Source organism: Drosophila novamexicana, unplaced genomic scaffold, assembly GCF_003285875.2.
Source record: "Drosophila novamexicana strain 15010-1031.04,08,12 unplaced genomic scaffold, DnovRS2.1 tig00000387-arrow-pilon, whole genome shotgun sequence".
In the NCBI taxonomy this organism is placed as follows: domain Eukaryota; kingdom Metazoa; phylum Arthropoda; class Insecta; order Diptera; family Drosophilidae; genus Drosophila; species Drosophila novamexicana.
Window position 1 is genome coordinate 4,162,860 of NW_020824800.1, and position 19,204 is coordinate 4,182,063.

Genomic DNA, 19,204 nt, shown 5'->3' on the forward strand with positions numbered 1-19,204 from the left:
CGTTTTTTCTTAAAATCGGGGTCGGCTCGAAAATCACAACTTTTTTGATCAATTTTTTGGAATATCTCGGTTAAAAAGCGTCAGATTTTTAAAAGTTACACCTTTTTGAATTCGTACGGATCCCTACTATCAATTGACATTCAAGTAAATTAAAAATCGGTGTGCTAAAAAAAATTGTTGACCAAAAAACGATTCGTTTGTAAAGTCAACCTTTTTTGATGATTTTTTGGAATATCTCAGCCAAATAATGCCCGATTTTTGAATTTTATACCATTTTGGACTCGTAAGGATCAGTACTATCGACTGGCATCAAAAAATAGAAAATCTAAATTTTGACCAAAATCGACCAAAAAGCAAGGGGTTACATCACGTTTTTTCTTAAAATCGGGGTCGGCTCGAAAATCACAACTTTTTTGATCAATTTTTTTGAATATCTCGGTTAAAAAGCGTCAGATTTTTAAAAGTTACACCTTTTTGAATTCGTACGGATCCCTACTATCAATTGACATTCAAGTAAGTTAAAAATCGGTGTGCTAAAAAAAATTGTTGACCAAAAAACGATTCGTTTGTAAAGTCAACCTTTTTTGATGATTTTTTGGAATATCTCGGCCAAATAATGCCCGATTTTTTAATTTTATACCATTTTAGACTCGTAAGGATCAGTACTATCGACTGGCATCAAAAAATAGAAAATCTAAATTTTGACCAAAATCGACCAAAAAGCAAGGGGTTACATCACGTTTTTTCTTAAAATCGGGGTCGGCTCGAAAATCACAACTTTTTTGATCAATTTTTTTGAATATCTCGGTTAAAAAGCGTCAGATTTTTAAAAGTTACACCTTTTTGAATTCGTACGGATCCCTACTATCAATTGACATTCAAGTAAATTAAAAATCGATCTGCTAAAAAAAATGGTTGACCAAAAAACGATTCGTTTGTAAAGTCACAACTTTTTTGATCAATTTTTTTTTGAATATGTGACCAACAAAAACGTTTAATTCACGAACCGACCGACTTGTGGCTAAAAGCCTTCATCATGGTGTTGACCTGAGCACCGAGCTACAATTTTTTTTTTAATTACATAGAGATGTTTTCTTATATACATATGTACATGTTCAGACATTCGTTTGTGTTATCAGCTTTTGGTAATCTGTTTACGTCACAGTTGAAGGCCATATTATTATTTAATAAAATGCGATAATAAATTTTGCTTTATTTAAAAACGTCACTACAAAGTTGTTGCTGATTAAGTGTTAATATTTGATTCAGATAACACGCAAGTCTATTTGTTTTTCTAGGTAGGTTCTTTAAAATGCGCTACACGCATAGCTCAATGTTTAGTTTTCATATAGTTTTTTTTTTTTGTATATCATATCAGTAAACAGCATCTCACCAAGGTACTAAAGAAATATTTGTCAGATAAGGCTGCTGCATAGTAGGTTAACCGGTTTGTTGGGGCAGCTTATCTTATCGAGCCGCTAAGCTCTTGACAGCTGCAACTGTGAACTTGTGTAAATAGATAATAATATAATAATATACTTAGTTTTTACTACAATACTTTTACAAATATATAAGGGGCTTATAGGGAAGGAGAGTGGGACATAAGCATATATCATATATAACATGTTTTTGTTTTCGATTTTTAAATTATGCAAAGTTAAAATAAATATGTATTATATTAATATATATTCAAAAGGACAGTGACTTAAGCAACTAAAAACGATTAAACTCCCGCCTATCCTCTACACAATTGTTCACTGCTGTCCATTCGATTGTATAGCATTGTCCTTGACATAGCTGGGCGCCTGCAAAAGATCGGTGTACTGTAGTAACGCCTCGCGCAGCGATCGCGAGACCTCCGGCGATGTGGTTGTGGTGCAGTCCACCAAATAGGGATACAGACCAATCAGTAAATCCCAAGCGGGCTTATTAACTGGTTGACAAAACGAAACAAACATTAAAGTAGCTAATGGGTTAGTTTTATGCAGCACGCACCTTTGGATGCTGGCGCTTTCTTCATGGAGACGACAAGTGTTGCAATGGCTTTCAGCACAAAGGATATTTCCGAGAGGCGAAATCTGTTCAATAAAAACATGTACATTAATTACAGATAAATGCTTGCCTGTAAGCCAACAACAACACCAACCTGGGCAACGGGCACTTGCCGCTCTGGCGCTCATCGTCGTTAAAGCGCTTGAGTACCTCCTGGAAGCGATGCAGCAGGGCCGTGACAGCCAGGCGGCCAGCAAAGTCCTTATTCACGGCACCTGCGCTGCCGGCGGTCAGTAAATTGGCATTTAGACGATTATTATTGCACGCTGTTGCCGTTGCCTGATCCTCCAGCAGAGAGAACTGCAGCAGCGTTTCGAAACAAGTTTTGGCAAAGATTTCGCGCAGCTTCCAGTCGGACTCGTAGCAAATGTTGCTATCCGATGCAGAGTGTATGGAGCCCTTGTTGAGCAGCACCACAATTTGCATTATGAACTGATGCGGCAATTCGTGCGCATACGGCAGGACCTCGTCGCGCAGCAGCTCAATCACTTGGCAATCGATTGTCTCGTCGAGCACAATCTCTTCAAGACCGCGATCCTCAATGGTGCACACGCTGATTGGAAACAGAAACTTGTCCAGCGTATCAGCCAAATCATCCCATTGACTGGCAAAATGTTGCGGCTTATTGCGCGCCACTTTAAGTCCGGTGTGCAGCACGCTGATCAGGCTGGAAATGGCCAGCTTCCAGGTGCTCGACGATAGACACTTGTACTTCATGGCCAGTGGGGTGCGCAGCGCCTTGATAATGTCGTGCAATATCTGCTCCTGCACTACCGACTCCTCGGTGGCCGTGCTTTGGTATAGTTTCACACAAATGCTAATGGACTTCTCGCCAAAGGGTATATAGTTCATGCTGACCACTTCGACAGCTGCATTGTTGGCATAATGATTGCCCGATTTGCCGTACTTGTTGTGCTCCACGCTCTGCTGAAAGGTGGGCGGGGCGCACGCGAATTTGCTAAATATCAGCAGCTGGCGAAAAATGGCGGGTATCAGTTGGCGTATGCTCGACTCCGAGTCCGGCCTGATGGCCTCCTTCTGTATCAGCTCCATGCACTCCAGTATGCCATCATGCAGCGGCGTCAGCAGCGTGTCCGACACCGTGGACATGATGTAAGGAACGGCATCCGTTTGCACGGGTATGCAAACGGCGTTGGTCAGCACGGTGCAGAACTTATCAAAATCGGATGCACTAAATCTGTAAGCGCGAGAGTTAGCTCTTGTCTTGGCTCAAATTAGTTGGGGCCAATCAACTCACCTCACTTGAATGTGCTGGAAAATTGCGGGAAAGATTTGTATGAGAGCCGTGAGAAATGCCTGACTGGGAATGTAGAAATCCTCTTGGCTATCTCCGCCGGCAACGCCGGGCAAAAGCCTTGTTGTCGCCGACATTTTGGTACTCTCCATGCCAATGCTCAGCCAAATATTCCAGGCAATCTGATAAAAGATGAATACAAATAGAACAAAATTAGCTAATTCTGATAACTGACTTTAAAATTAAAATGTTCAACAATTGAACTTACGTTCCAGATCTCCTCATCCTGCTGCTGTGCCGTTTGACCATCCTTGAGCCCACGCTCCGTGCTCGTGTGGTACATAATCTCCTGCAGGGACTTTAGCGCCGCCAGCGAAACTTCACCATTCTTGCTGAGCGCCGCATTCTGTATGAACTCTAGAATAAGCGACCAGGCACGCTCGAAATCGCCCAGCATTTGGAGCAGGTCGCGCTTTGTGTTGAACACCCGACACACGCCGGATAAGGTTAACACCTGCGTTTCGGCCCATTGCTTTTGGGCGGTGTTACGCGAATGGTGAATCAGAATGTTGCCGCTGGCGTCCACCTTCTCATTGCTTGCGGAGCTGCTGAGCGCGCGCACATTGTCCAGCAGCGGGAAGAGCACCTGCCAGACCAGTGCCTGCCATGTGGGTGGATTTAGCAGGCTGCCATGCGCTGCAATTGTCGAAAATAACGTTTGCCCGGCGGATTTGCGGACCGCCGGCCGCAGATCCACACACAGCTCGCCCAGTTTGGCGTACAGGCACATCCACAGCTTGTCAAACTGAGGCATTTTAAGTGTGCCGGGAAAGTCCGGCAATATGGCCACATCCTCCAGCTGTGTGGACATTAGTTTGTCCTGATTTTGATTGAAAAAGTCCGAGATATTCCACTGTAAAAGCAAAAGGAAATCAATACAGAAAATCAATTTTCATTCACTCCTCGCTTTTTCGCTTTTTGCTTACCATGAGCCCAATGGCCGTCAGCGAGATATTCAGCTCCTGCGTCTGTGAGCCGAATTTGGCCGCTGTGCTGATGCACAGGGGCAGACAGCGCCATGGCATGACCGTCAGAAAATCGGTGATGACCAGCTGCAGGCATTGGAATGCGGTGCGGATCAGCGGCTCGCCATGATGATCATTGACAGCGCCAATTATCTCAATGATGGCGGGCCAGCCAAAGGATAGAATTTCTCCCGCTGTATTGAGGATCTGCAGAACACAATCCAATTGACGCTGACGCACATCCGCATGTAATACCGTGGACAGCTCGGAGAGCGGACTCAGCAGCATGGTTTGCAATTCCTGCAATTAAAAACGTGTTGAATATTTTACAGTAATATAGCATAATATATATATGTAATATATATACTCACCAGGTTTTCTTTGAGCGGCTGCTTGTGCTTGAACTGCAGCGCCGACTTGACCAGATACGTGATGGCCTCCACGCCCCACTCGCGCATTCGTATGTGTCGATGCTGGCAGACCTCGAGCAGATGATTGGTGAGCGGCCGCCAGAGCACCTCGATGCGTGGCATGTTGACGAGACCCGTTTCCATTAGCTTAGCCACAGCGAACAGCGAGGGCTCCCGGTTGGCATAGGCCAGCTCCATGGCCTCGTGGGAGAGCTTGCATAGCGCATCGATCAGATGATGCAGCGCCACATCATCCAAATACTGACTGGATTCGAAGAGCTGGCCTATCATTTGGGACAGCACCGGCAGATCAGCCATTACTGCCGTCTGTATGCCCACATTGGCTTCCACGGCGGGCTTGGGCATCGCCTGCAAACTGCCGCCCGTTGAAGGCTTCAAGCCCAGTATCCAAACCAAATGCTGCAACGTCTGCAGCACAATGTGCCACGAGGTGCCCAGTATGCTGCCATTGTTGTGCGCCAGCAGCAGAATTGCGCGCATGCACTGCAAATTCTTATTGGTCAGCATCACTGGGGCCTGCATCACGCTGTGCGGCAACGAGGCGCTGGGCAGCGGCGTGCCCACCGCCACAATCTGTGGCCGAAAGTCGCCACCATCGGCATTGCAGCTATTGATGAACTGACTGCTCAGATCCTGACTGCCGCTGCGTGTGTGACCTGGAATGGGTATACAAATAATAAAGATAAGAAATACTTAAGGATACAACGCTTACATCTGAGATCTGCATCCAGCTGGGCGGCGTTGGCAAATATGGACATGGCATAGTGTGGCGGAAATGAGGCGCGACACATGGCCATTATAAATGCATCGCGCGGCTGCAATTGATCCAGCATGCCGCAAAGGGCTGCATAGTTTTGCATGGCCTTCAGAATGTTCTCTGTGGTGCCTTCATCAATGGAAGTTTCCACAAGCGGAATGAATGCGCTGAGCAGGCCAGACCAGCTGGAATTGATCAGTTGTAGGCACAATGGCTTGTGCTCCTCCTCGGTGATAACGGCCATGTTGTGTGTGGGATGCAGCTCCGGCGTGCGTTGTATAACGCCACCAATCGAGCGCGTCATGTCCAGCAAAATGGCATAGGCCAGCGAAATGCCATAGCTATCGGGTATGTTGGGCGCATCCAGTTTGTCCAGCATTTCCAGGCTGCAAATAAAGGCTAATTAGTATTTTTCTGTAAAGTGCTGCTGCAGCTGCTTACTAAACAGCCTTGGGTAGGCCCGGCGCAAAGCTGGCCACCAGTGGGAGATAGGCGCCGCGGAACATAAAACCACACTGATTGTTGCCGCCACTGGCCAGCGCCGACAATGTGCTGGGCGGTTGCCCAGCGGCGCCAACTGCCTGTTGTCCGCCGTTGCTGAGCACAGCGGATGCATTGATCAGTGAGTAGCGCACGTAGCTGCCCATTGCGGCAATCATGTCGTGCACAATATGCGTGGCATGATTTTTCAAATCGTACGACTTGCAGAAGAAGGCAATTAGCGTGGAGCGTGTGACCAGCTTGTGAATGACCTCAAGAGCCAAGGCGCGCTGCCAGTGCGGCTTGTCCGGATCCAAGAACTTGATGATTAGCGACAAAAATATCTCACACTCGGTAACCAATATGGTATGATACTTCTGTATCAATATGGCCACCAGGCGCAGCAGACGCATACTTATAGGAAAATATGGCTTGTCCACGGGCACTGCAGCTGTGCCATTGCTTGGCGCTGGCAGCTGGCGGTGCTTAACATTGGGCGAGAATAGTTTTATGACTAATGCGCAAACGCGTTCCTTCAGAAGCAGCCGGAACTCCTGATTCTGTGCAGTATACGAGAATGTGTTATTATTATAGTTGATGGCCATATTTATGTCAAACTAACCTCGTGGAATACTGCGCTAAAGTTGCTCAGCACGGCCTCGAGCAGCTCGAGGCCAAAAGTGCGCGTCATTTCGGTCATGCCCAGCAGCCAAAAGGGCTGCTCGGTGTTGACTAGCTGCACCAGATCCTGAAACAAATGAAAGGCGTCCATAGCAAAAGTTTGTCCATCCTGTGTGCTATTGCCATCGGCATCCGGACTGCTTGTGCCCGACTGCTGCAGCTGCTGCTGCTGTTGCTGCAGACTGTGCACCGAGTCTTTTTCCAAATAAACGCGTTCAAAGACCAGAGAGACCAACTGTCGTATTGTCGCGCCAGCTGTGTTGACAATTGTTGGATTCTTGGTATAGTGCAAGCGAAAGCACAAGACCAGCGCCTTGGCCAGCGTGTCACCATGCACCACCAGATTGGTGGTCAGCAGCAGTGTCACCGTCTGCAGCACCTTGACCTCCTCGATGTTGTGCTCCATCAGGGTCCATAAGGCGTTTGTTATATACAGGGCGCCCTTCTGATCAACCACCTGCTGTGTAATCAGGCGCTGCATCATGCCCAGGCAGAACTTGGGAAGGAAGAGACACGTGAAAGGGTGGAACGTTAACAAGTTATGTTGATGACTCACCTTGATAATTTTCAAGTCTTTGGTTTCGCAGCCCTGCACCAGCGGATAGAGTATCTGATTGACGGTGTAGTATACAGAATTTTGCTGGCTGCTGCCGGCGGTGCATAATTTCGAAATTGCCTCTTCGCATGCCTGCAACGAAATGAAATTTTGTTTAACTTTTAACGACCATAGACAATTCGATTAACGCACTTGTCATAAAAATCAAATTTGATTGCTTTTCGCTGACCGGTGCGATATCAATTTCATAATTGCTTCGTGCACACACACAGGTGCACAGAGCAGCCACTCCCCCTTCCCCCCTCCACCATCACTGGCGTCAGCAGGCCACAAAACAGGCACTGCGCACACAGTTGCCACCGCATGACAAATTGCCACAATGATGCACACGTCAGCGGATTTAATGAGGCAACAAACGGCAGCATTTGACCCTGGTACAGGCACTTACCTCTTTTATTTGCGGGTACTTCTTCTTGGTTTCAAGTGAGAGCGTCTTGAAGTCTGCCTGCAGGGCCTCAACGAATTTGTGCACATCGGTGCCACCGCCCACCACCCCGCCGCCGACAAATGACATAGTTATGCGTTCTTGTTGGGGGGGGTTTTTTTTTTCTCGGTGTTTCAACTGTTGTTGTGTTCTCCTCTGTCGCCTTGTTGAACGAACGAGACACTTAGTGCATTATATGCATGCAACATTTAAATACAACAATTATGCTAAGCAAATGCGTTTAATCTCACTTTACTCTTATATGGACCAAACAAATACACGGAAGCGAGCACAATAACAAGTCGGTTGTTGAAAATTTTTGTGAATCGCTTCTGACAGCTGCAGCTGACGTACACAGTTTATCGATAGGCAGAGTTGCGCTGTTCACGTTCGCCAACAGTTGCGCAACTGTTGGACTGTTCGCGTGATATTCTTCTACTGCGCCCAAAGTTGAGAATTAAACATAAATCCAAGAATGTTTACCTTCTATAAACATAGCTTGGCTCCATTGAAAGACATAGACATCGTAATCTTTTACAAAAGCATTAATTTAAAATATAAATTAAATAATAAAATATAATTCAAACTGAGGCAACTCTACTATAACCGACTTTTAGGGTTTGTTCTGCTGTTAATTCTTCCCGGGTGACTACAAATGTGAAGTAACTTTCTGATTTTCGATTCTAAATAAATAAATGAGTTCGATTTTAGAGTTTTGATATAATATATGTCAACGAATTGCAACAGAAAAGTAATCAGTAATTTGTAAAAGTTTGCTGTTGTTAACAGCAAGGCAACAGTAAAATAACATGCCGCTGTTATGCAAGCTGTTAATCTACACAGGGTGATTATTATCATTAGTACGAAAAGCAAGAAGAAGAAACGCAACACGAGCAGCGGACGAACACAAACGACTCGCACCCGTTCGCGTTTCGCGGAGTAAACAAAAACTGTATTTGAGATTTATTTTAATGAGATTAAAACCCTAAATTCAAAAGCCATTCCACTGCATACGTGTTCGCGATAAAGTGCATAAGCCTCCAAAAGTGTCATTAGCTGTACAAAAACAAATGCAAATCGTTGTCGCACAGCAACCAACAAGCGTTAAAGTAACTGAAAAGCAAAAGAAAAAACTCGCGAAACCTTTTGCATACACACATGCATATTGGCCAGAAATAAACGCGTAGTCTGTTTCTTATGCCTGGCCCGCATGACTAATGAAACAGCTTTAAAACAACTGGCATTAAATTAAGGCTAAACACATAATCGGATAGTCGAAGCACAGGCTCCCAAGGCGACTGACTAGGCGCCAGCTGGCACATCGGCACGTCCAGAAAAAGAACATACACTGTCCAACTAATTGTTGTCATAATTCTTTTTTATACGCATAATGTCAACAAAATACAAATTAATTATGAGCAAACACTAAAAATAGCTAACACAACAAGAAGACAACAAGCCAGGCACATAGTAATTATGCTTGACCCTGGTCCAACAATAGCCACAGCCACAGCCACAAACATAGCCCCAACGTCGACGACTTTGTCGCTGTCTTCAGGCTGACGCTGACGCGCTGCCTCAGTCGCTGCTTCAATTAACAAATTTACTCGCCAAGTTGACGTCGACGTCGACGCTGCGACTAGCTGCAGGTAAGTTAGTGTGCGACTGAGATCGACTGCAAGAGAGAGGGAGAATGAAAGAGGGGGGGGCATTGCTGAGGGCCAGTGATAATGCAATGGGCCAGCGATGACTGCGTTGTTTTTGAATACCCTGTAACCATTTCTCAATGGGTCTAATGAAGTTATATAAATGTGTGGCAACATGAAAATTGATACATTTTCAGTTTTTTGCTTTTGTTAAGTTTGGCTACACTAATTTGGAATTTAATAACATTACGAAAAGTATGTAAAACATACTGTACACTTTGTTTTTATATAGAATTTTGACTTTTAAGTTGCATCTATTTAAACAAATGTGTAACAGATAGAAAGAAGAAGGCCTAGACTATTGGATATAATAGAGAGAGATATAAAATAATCGATAAATATCGATGTCAGCACCGGCTAAAATTGAAAAAAAAAACTCTATTTTGACTGAAACTTAAACTAACGTAAACAATGATTGTTTTTTATATATGAATTGCAATTTAAAAGCTCGCAATGATCTGACCAGAAACCCTCAAGTTAGTCTAGCTTGCGAGCAATGTTTGTGTGTGTTTGCAGGGAATCTGCTAGTCGTGCAGCCTCGCCTATTCCTCGCTTACTTGGCCTATTGTTAAATTGATTAACATAACCATAACGCTTTTTTCTTCCTCTATTTTGTTTGCTTAAAGATTGGGTAATAGTTTTTGGCTATTGCCAAATTCCATGTGCGTTTATTCCGGCGCGAAGGTTTCTTCAGCTGGCGGAAGTATCATGGATATGTATATGTATGTTAGCTAGCCAGGCGGATCAGCTGGATATATTTTATTTTTTATCAACTTGGTGGTCAACGCCCTCCTTTTGGCATTTGATGCGACTTTGATTGATAGCCACATGGTCCAGCCAAAGATTTTGTTCCTCTTTGGTTTCGGTTGGAAACCCGTTTTCTCGGTATAACCGACAATTATCTGCGGTTCAATGTACTTATCAGGGTCCATAGTTTTTGTACAATGTGTTTGAGCAGCAGCCGAGGCTGATCCAGCTTCACCTACACAAATTATGCAATAAATGATAACATATTGTTTCAGTTTAACAGCGCGTTAAATAATAATTGCAAATTTTTACATTCATATCGCACTCATTTAGCACTTTGCAAGTAATTCCAACAGCGAAACACTGAAAAAAATCGCGTGTTCATTAGTGCAATTACGATCCCGGGGCCCGGGCAAATGCTGGCCCCTTGACTCATTTCATTAGCCTCATTTAAATGTAAATTGCTTACACCATTTACTTATATTGAATAATTTACTTTATTTTAGTAAGAGGAAAAAATTTCAGCTAGATAAAAATGGAAGGAAAAAAGATTTAAATCAAATAAAAGGTCTCATAAGTATCTGAATAGCAAATTTATAAGGTTTAATTTGTGAAAATAAAACAACTATATTTTTTTTAATTTGAAATAGAAACTGTTCAGATAATATTCGAGAAAATCGCAGACATTTAAACTTCCAACTTTTCTTTTTCTAGAAAATATTATAATTTGAAAAAATTCCATTTATATATTTAATGGAAATGCATACAAATTCTCTCAGTGTACACTTTCTAAATTTGAATAATTCTTTTTTAGAAAGTCCATTTAAATATTAATAATACGAAATACATAAAAATTCTTTCAGTGTACATGGCTGATAAGCCGCACCAATTAGTATAGACGCTGATATGGCATTGTCCGGCGTTGAGCGGGGCGGAAGTATTTCTATTGATTAGCATTTGTAAACATTGCAGCAGGTACCACATGTTCTTATCACATGACTCATCGGGCGGGCGGGTTCAGAGCACGCGTCAGAGATGAACTAGCAGCAGCCTAATCTATTTGTACTAATTATATATAGTATGGAGCACTCTCGCTTTCCAGACAGCCGACAACCGCGTCACGCTGCGGTCTCCAATACAAAGTTTATTGTTAGTTTTTTTTTCCTTTTTAGATTTGACACTGTTTGCCCAAGTACTTGCGTTTCAGTTCACATACATATATTATTGTCTCTAGCTGGGCGTCACGATAAGCTACCAAATTGCACAGTGCGTCAAAGAAAACACCGTAAACAAAGTCAACTAGCTAAGAAAATTCCACGCTGACAGCCAAAGATATAGTATATATATAGATATATATATCGAAACAACAACTGGGATCTGTCAGCTATAAATCTTAGAAATAACTAAAATTTGCTAGTAACAAAGTTATTGACTGACTGACTGATAATTCATATTTAGAATGATTGACTGATTGATCGTCAAAGTTTGGATAAAACTAACTAGTAAATGCTACGTTTAATTACATGAAGTAAATCTTATTAAATCGTGGCTGGGTTTTTTGTATTGATCTGATTGACTGATTGATTGATTATCAACGCTCACCTGATTATTAGAATGATTGACTGATTGATCATCAAAGTTCGAATAAAACTAACTAGTAAAAGCTACGTTTATTTGCATGAAGTAAATCTTAAAGTGTGGCTGGGATTTTAATTGATCTGATTGACTGACTGATTAATTATCCATCAGTTGGGCAAGACCCGCCAGTAAATACTATAATTAAACGACCTGATTGGTATCACCCAAATTGTAGTTCGTATTCTAATTGATCTGAAAGTCTAAATGATTGACTGATTGATCATCAAAGTTTGGGTAAAACCACACATAAATGGATTTTAATTGACCTGATTGATAACTTTGGGTAAAGCCCGTTAGTAAATGCTACAATTATTCGACCTGATTGATAAAATGACTGACTCTTGATCATTAAAGTTTGGGTAAAACCAGCAAATGATAGTTCAGATTCTAATTGACATGATTGATAAAATGACTGACTGATTGATCATCAAAGTTTGGGTAAGACAAGCTGGCAACTACAACAATTAACGTTTAATGGTAGATCGAAATTAAATTGACCCCGATTGATGGAATGACTGGCTGATTGATTATCAAAGTTGGGCAAAACCCGCTAGAAATCGGTAGCTCGGTTCTTATGAAAACCCCATTGTTAAGATTTATAAGAACTCAAGCCAAAACAACTTAATTGCTTTATCTGTCAGCTACCTTTTGTGCAGTGTAAACAACCTAAGCGACATGCCAATAACACTATTTTGCGTGATATTCGTCTTGCTTTCAATGAGTTGTTTTAATTAGACAGATTAGATAAAGACGCCAGCGTCGGCCCAGTTATCTATAACCTTATCTTATAATTTATTCCAAGCTATAAATGGAAAGTCCCAGCCCTTAAACCATTGCAGATTTCGCTTGCATATTAAAACTTTGAAACAATATATTAGTAACAATTATTAGTATTCGTATTTTCAGTTTTCTCATATTTGTTAACTTATAATTTGCCAGATATTCCAGATAATTCTGGAAAACAAAAATGAAACTTTGTGATATCAATTCAAGTGAATTTCTTTAGAATACATTATTTTATCAACATGAATTGCCTGTTCTGGAAGTTCCGACCTTCTTCTTCGAGCAAGCACGGCCATTTAATATATTTTGGCCTTTTGATTTTGACGTCAGTTTGGCTCTGACGTCCATTGGCTAACATGTTCTATTTTTATAGGATGGGGTCAACAGGTGAAACTACTAATCAAAATCAGTTAACTATTATTAGCATTTTAATGGCACTTTAACAATTGAACTAGTTTGTATGCCATATGTACTACATATATGAAATCCACTTGAGCGATAAACTTGTCAGTTGTGCGGCTATCGGAGCGCTCAATAAGCGCTGAAATTTCCGTTTTGACCAGGTGAAGCTGATTGGAACTTAAGCTGTGCAAGTGCCGGCTTCTATCTTGAGTATCTGGGCCAAGTGTGTTAGCTACAATACCCTGTCGCGGGCTAAGTATTTGCGCAGGCGGGTTACTTCAGGTTCTTTGAATCGGGTCAAGCATTTTTCTCAAAGTTAACTTTGTGTCTGTGTCTGCGCATACAAAACAGCAGCCCATGGCAACAACAAACAATCTATGGATGCTGACCAGTGTTGGCAAAGCTTGAAAAGAAAACTTAATTGACAAAATGAACAAGCTGCAAAGCTTTATTTTAGGTTTCTTTACTCAATCTTAGCTTAGATTGGCGCTTAACTTAACTTCAGTTAAACTTAAAGCTCCTGAATGTCAGCTAAAGAAACTTCCAGTTAGGCACATACCAACACTGTTTTCCAGTGTGCCCACATCTTGATATAAAGCAAAGCACGTGGTGCTAATTTCATGTCTGTGAGGAAATGTAAAAAAAAATATACTATTAAATTGTTTATGCATTTGGCTCGAATTCATGTTTAACCCAACACAAATAAACGAACAATCAAAATGTAAATGAACTGCAATCAGCTCATTGGCTTTTTCTATCGCTAATCAATTAACTAACTATACAGCACTTGCGACTTATAGATATTAAGTGCCTAAAGCCACTAAGATATGTATTTTGAGTATATTTGCATACGCTTTTTGTAAAATTAAAAAATTTAAGATACAAATAAACGCAAAACTGGTTTGTAAGCAAGCTAGAATTTCTACTGTACTCAAGTTTTCTCGCTAACTGGCTTCAAGAAATAGCTAGATTTTTGGGAGGAGGGGACAGCACTGATGCTCTCTAATTTATGCTTCGCGCTCCTGACATTTGTCCAGCTCATTAGCATGGCCAGAACAGCAGAAAGCTCATCTTCAGTCTGCGATTCTTATGCCCAAAATATTTGCTCCGCATGCGTCAGCTATAAACACATACGTGTTTTGTATACTTATTTCAAGAATCTTCTAGCGTTGCTTTGATTACACTCCATAAGGCGAAAGCAAATTGTTTTACTAGTCTGCTAATGAGTAAAATGTTTAAGGTAATGTCTCTGATAAAGTTCTTAAGAAGCCAACACTTAATAACTAATTATATTGTTTCCTTTTTATTTTTCTTTAGCTTTATCTTTGGCCAATTTACATTTTGAGCAAAAATCCAAAGACATGACGATAAGCACATGTTTATTTCCTTTTGACAACTGAAATTTTGTTGAATTTAGTTGGTTTCGAGTTCAAAGAAAACAAAATAGAATCCGTGTCTGCGTTTCCGTGCTCTTTTCTCTGCTTAGACGGATAACCCCATATCTGACAGTAGTCCTTATCTGGGCATTAGCCCAGTAAAGTCACGCACAATCGTAAAGATTTATGTATTTTAATCGGAATAGTTTATATGGTCTAGCATTTATGGGCGATTGCCCGTGAACAGCAGAAACTTACAACTTTTTGCATTGCTCGGACATTTGGTTAGTTTAATAATATATTATATATTATATTAATATTTAAGAAGTGATGTGACGAATAATAAAGTTGACGCTGAGAACTATAAAAACTCGCTTCAAATTCCCGATTCTCCAAAGAAATGTATTTGTATTATTTTCTGAAATATTGCCTATGGAAATTTAATATAAAGTCTAGCACATCAATAAATGCGCTAGGTTACGCCTTAAAAAAACTTTTAACCTATCTTTTAGCTCTGTTTTATTTAATTGTTGATAAAAAGATTATGGCATAAAAGAGCATTGAATTAACAGAAAATGCTTTCATTCTGTATTTAAGTTTTTCTTCTAACAAATTTGGCTTAACTGTCAATAAACATAAAATTAGCTGTCGTACATTTTGATTTAACTTAATTCGCAGTTTCTTAGTGGTAACGCACCTATTCAATATTTGCTAGCCCGTCTGCTTTTAACGGTTATTTTCCCCTTCTTTGATAGAACTTGCAAGAACTGTTTGTATATTAATTTTTATCGATAAATAGATAAATATGCAGCGATAAATATCATTACTTGTTCAGTTAGTTCGCCCAGTTGAGAGATAAGATAAATGGTAGCTCTTTAATTACGAGTGGCAAAATAATGTGATTCCATCTAATTTTATAACTTCTATTAACACGCACACACACACACCCTTTGTTTACTTCCGGCAAACACTTGACAGCACAATACACACGCACACACACACACACACTCGCGTAAATTATGAAGTTGCCTTTTCGAAAATATATAATTTCCTTATGTGAACTAAGTATTCTTGTTTATCTTCCATTGCAGTCGCTCCACGTTTCTCGTGCCGGGCATAGCAAGCGCTTTCCCTCGCAAATATATATGTACACGAATTACTTGAAATAGTTACTAGATACGAAAGGAAATACTCAAGAAACGTACATTTGAGATATTCAAACTGAAACGATCGCAATGGTAGTTGGCAACTTGCACAATACGCGCATTTTGCGCTTTCTGCTCGTTCTGATCGTTGTGATACTCACAATCTTTATCTATGCGTCATACTCGACCACCGCAACGCTGACGCCGACGCACATCCATGTTGCCGCGCCGCCGCCACCGACGCCCCAACAGCTGACAGCAGCAGCAGCCGCCGGACAACAGCTGAAGCAGCAGCGGGCGGAGCAGCTGCCGGCAATGGTTGTGCTGAATAACACCGGCGAATTTGGCCTCGCGCCAGCTGCAGCTGAGGCTGAGCTGCCGGCCGGCAGCAGCAACAAGGTCAGGAGCCAGGATCAGCTGCAGCACAAAAAAGCAGCGCAGCAGCAGCAGCAACAGCATCGTTTGCCCACCATCGATGAGGATGCGCTGTTGGATGGCGGCGCGGCGGGCGCCAGTCCCAGCCAGGCGGGCAGCGAGCAGGTGCCCAATTTCGGCGACGAGCTGCTCGAAGAGCAGCAATATGTGCAAAATATTGATACAATTACAGGTGAGTAGTTTACTGGAACAGCTTACTCAAATGTCAGTGCATGCATAAATATCAATCAATTGCAGGCAACATCAACTCAAACAACAACAACAACAGCGAATCTTTGGCTGCCAAACAGGCAGCGGCAGCAGCTGCTACTGGACAACAACAACAACTGCAGCAGCAGCAGCAGTCACCATCGGACGCCGAGATTCTGATGATACCCACTTCCAATTTGCAAAAGTTCATCGAGAACGCCGATAAGATATTAAAGAACATGACATCGAACAGCAGCAACCCGGCGGCGGCGGCAGCGGCGGGAGCTGTCTCCTCGCCCAGCGAACAACGCACGGGTTGGTTGTCAATTTCTGGGCGTGGCATGTTGCGCTAAACAGTTGTCGTTTGTGCAAATTAAAAAGCGAAAAACAAAAACAAAAAAGACAAGAAAATGTATACCAGCAAGAATAGTTAACTTTGGAGTTGCCCGATTATGAAATACCCTGGCAGGCATAACATTTTCCTAGACTAGCCAACAATCAATGCAATGCGAGCAATATTTGTTTAACAAAAAATAATTGTACAAAAACTTCATTTTCAATCGAATGTTCCAACAGAAACTCTAAATGATATATGATCGGATGTGAATAAGATTGGCAGCATAATCAATTTCGCTTTTTGAACAAAACAAAACAGGTTTTCCTTAAAGAATTGCATTTTCGGACTTCGATGCGCTTCTCTTTCAGTAGCAAAGTCGTCACTTGAGATTTCATTCAAGATTTCTTTAAAAATTATAGTTGCCTTAAGAGCTTTATGATGAAGCTCGCAACTTAAAACAAAAATGTTTTCAAAACAAAAACACATTTTAGGCCAAGATTTCCCAAGTCAGCTAAATTATATAGTGGTCCGTTCGCTGCCGCCAAAAGACATATCCAATGTCTCCTTAAGCCAGCTTCGCAATCAGCTTAATTTGTCGCGCTAATCGAGAATTTGTTTCGAGATGTCGTTGTCAGTGCCTACTGCAAGGGTATAACATGGTCGCATTAGTAGCTTCGGCAACAATAGAAGTCATTAGCTGAAGTCCGTTTTGTTTGTTTTCCAATTGTCCGCCAGCGTGAGGTATCACATTTCCCATAACGGTCTAACTGTGTGCTGGACAAAGGTTTGGCTTGTTTGCGTGCGCTATTAAATTTCACATTACACAACAACAACCCATAGATACTCAATGTATACACATATATTGCTTATTCGCGGAAACATTACTCAAATTTTGTACGCTTTATTTGCAGATAAGACCAATCAGCCGGGTCTGATTGAGGACTTGCAAGTTAATTTGCTGGACAACAACAATGCGGCAGTTGGTTCGTATGCTGTAATGCCGGTGAAAACTGCGCCGGACGCGGCCGAGCAGAAGGAGAAGTCGCCTCCGGCTCCAAAACCACCAATGCCAAAGGTGAAGGTTAACAGCAAGGCAGCAGCCAACGGTCCGGTGGATCCGTCCAAGGGCATTGCAGCGGAGAAGATCTACGAAAGCGGCCATCTTAATGACGAAATCGATTTGGAACACCTCTGTCCGCTGAACGGCGCAACTATCCGGCTGCTCGTATTGATCACCTCGGCGCAGACGCATGCGGATGCGCGCATGTCTATACGCCAGACCTGGGGACATTACGGCGTACGACGGGACATCAGCATGGCGTTTGTGGTGGGTCGCGGCACCAACGAGACGGTGAATGCGGCGCTTAGCCAGGAGAACTTCATTTACGGCGATCTGATACGCGGCAATTTTATTGATTCATACAATAATCTAACGCTGAAGACCATCTCGTCGCTGGAGTGGGTCGATCAGCATTGCCAGCATGCCAAGTACATATTGAAGACGGACGACGATATGTTCATCAATGTGCCTAGGCTGTTGACTTTTCTGACACAGCTGGAAAAGCGTAAACAGAAGCGCGCCATCTTTGGCCGTTTGGCCAAGAAATGGAAGCCCATACGCAACAAGAAATCAAAGTACTATGTATCGACTGATCAATTTCCGGCGGCCGTATTTCCCTCGTTTACCACGGGACCCGCCTACGTGATGACCGGCGAGGTTGTGCATGATCTATATGTGCGCTCGCTGAAGACGGTCTATCTGAAGCTGGAGGATGTCTTCACCACGGGCATTGTGGCCCAAAGCCTGGGCATTGAGCGTTTGCATGTGAACGAGTTTGTCAATCGACGCATCTCATTTAATCCCTGCAATATACGCAACGCGATTAGCGTGCACATGATCAAATCGAACGAACAGTTTGATCTGTGGAAGAAGCTGCTGGACCAGACCACTAAATGTAAATAGTATTTTAGGTTTAAGCTCTGAATTTAATGTCTATGTTAAATGTTAAAGCGTATGGATTAGCGAAAGAAAAGGCAGCTAGTGGCAGCAAATAGAAATACTTTAGTTTCTAAGTATTAGGAGGAATGTATCTTATGTATCTACGCGCGGATAACATATTATTCGATTTTAATGTACTATCACATATGTTTTTAATTACGTTTTGTAGCCTAATTTTAGCATTATAAATGCCATTAATTATCTAATAATTAGCTATAACTGTGGTTATAAGTATGTTAACACAACACACAACACACACACACACATATTTAGACACATAGTGCGTGGTAAACAATTAAAAACAATCGAAACAGTCTCAAAGAAAACTATGGTCTATGTGGTCATCAAATTATCTGTGTTTTTTTCGAAATATATAAAAGGCAGCTCCTTTAAGCATTGAAATTTTGTTTGTGTCTGTAGTCATGCATTAGTTTCTTAAAGGCCTATCAATCTGTCTCCTTAAATTAGACCGGAAAATTGGGAAAATACTTCACTTTCGTAATTTTTCCCATAGTTATCATATTAAATTGTTTTATTTCTCAATCTAATTAGAAATTCAGTTTTAACACTTATTAATGAAGAGACAGTTTAAACAAATTTTCGCGGGTTATTTCCGGTATTCACACGTGATATTTTTCCGGTGTCCGATTATTAGAGCTCACATCCCTAAGTGAACAGTCACGAAAGTACTAGAAACATGATATCGATAGAATCATCGATATTTTT

General features: G+C 41.9%; 2 protein-coding genes across 4 annotated transcripts; one reads left to right on the top strand and one right to left on the bottom strand.

The window, feature by feature from the left end:
• Nucleotides 1–1,173: 1,173 nt before the first annotated feature.
• LOC115759771 (protein MON2 homolog) lies at nucleotides 1,174–8,142 on the bottom strand. Its single transcript, XM_030700838.1, has 12 exons — nucleotides 7,686–8,142; nucleotides 7,238–7,369; nucleotides 6,623–7,177; nucleotides 5,962–6,560; nucleotides 5,476–5,906; nucleotides 4,704–5,419; nucleotides 4,294–4,632; nucleotides 3,576–4,220; nucleotides 3,311–3,489; nucleotides 2,147–3,250; nucleotides 1,996–2,078; nucleotides 1,174–1,933 (listed from the first exon to the last, which is right to left on the bottom strand). Exons 1-12 carry the CDS (start codon nucleotides 7,809–7,811, stop codon nucleotides 1,755–1,757), a joined length of 5,088 nt encoding a protein of 1,695 aa, XP_030556698.1. The 5' UTR covers nucleotides 7,812–8,142; the 3' UTR covers nucleotides 1,174–1,754.
• A 481-nt stretch (nucleotides 8,143–8,623) lies between these two features.
• Nucleotides 8,624–18,862, top strand: LOC115760008 (beta-1,3-galactosyltransferase 1). Of its 3 annotated transcripts, none has more exons than XM_030701168.1 (4): nucleotides 8,624–9,370; nucleotides 15,465–16,125; nucleotides 16,191–16,457; nucleotides 17,391–18,862. In XM_030701168.1, exons 2-4 carry the CDS (start codon nucleotides 15,609–15,611, stop codon nucleotides 18,440–18,442), a joined length of 1,836 nt encoding a protein of 611 aa, XP_030557028.1. In that variant the 5' UTR covers nucleotides 8,624–9,370; nucleotides 15,465–15,608; the 3' UTR covers nucleotides 18,443–18,862. The 3 variants fall into 3 exon arrangements, with proteins under 3 accessions (XP_030557028.1, XP_030557026.1, XP_030557029.1); XM_030701166.1 differs by lacking the exon at nucleotides 8,624–9,370 and adding an exon at nucleotides 14,977–15,061; XM_030701169.1 differs by lacking the exons at nucleotides 8,624–9,370; nucleotides 15,465–16,125; nucleotides 16,191–16,457 and adding an exon at nucleotides 16,917–17,263.
• Nucleotides 18,863–19,204: the final 342 nt, after the last annotated feature.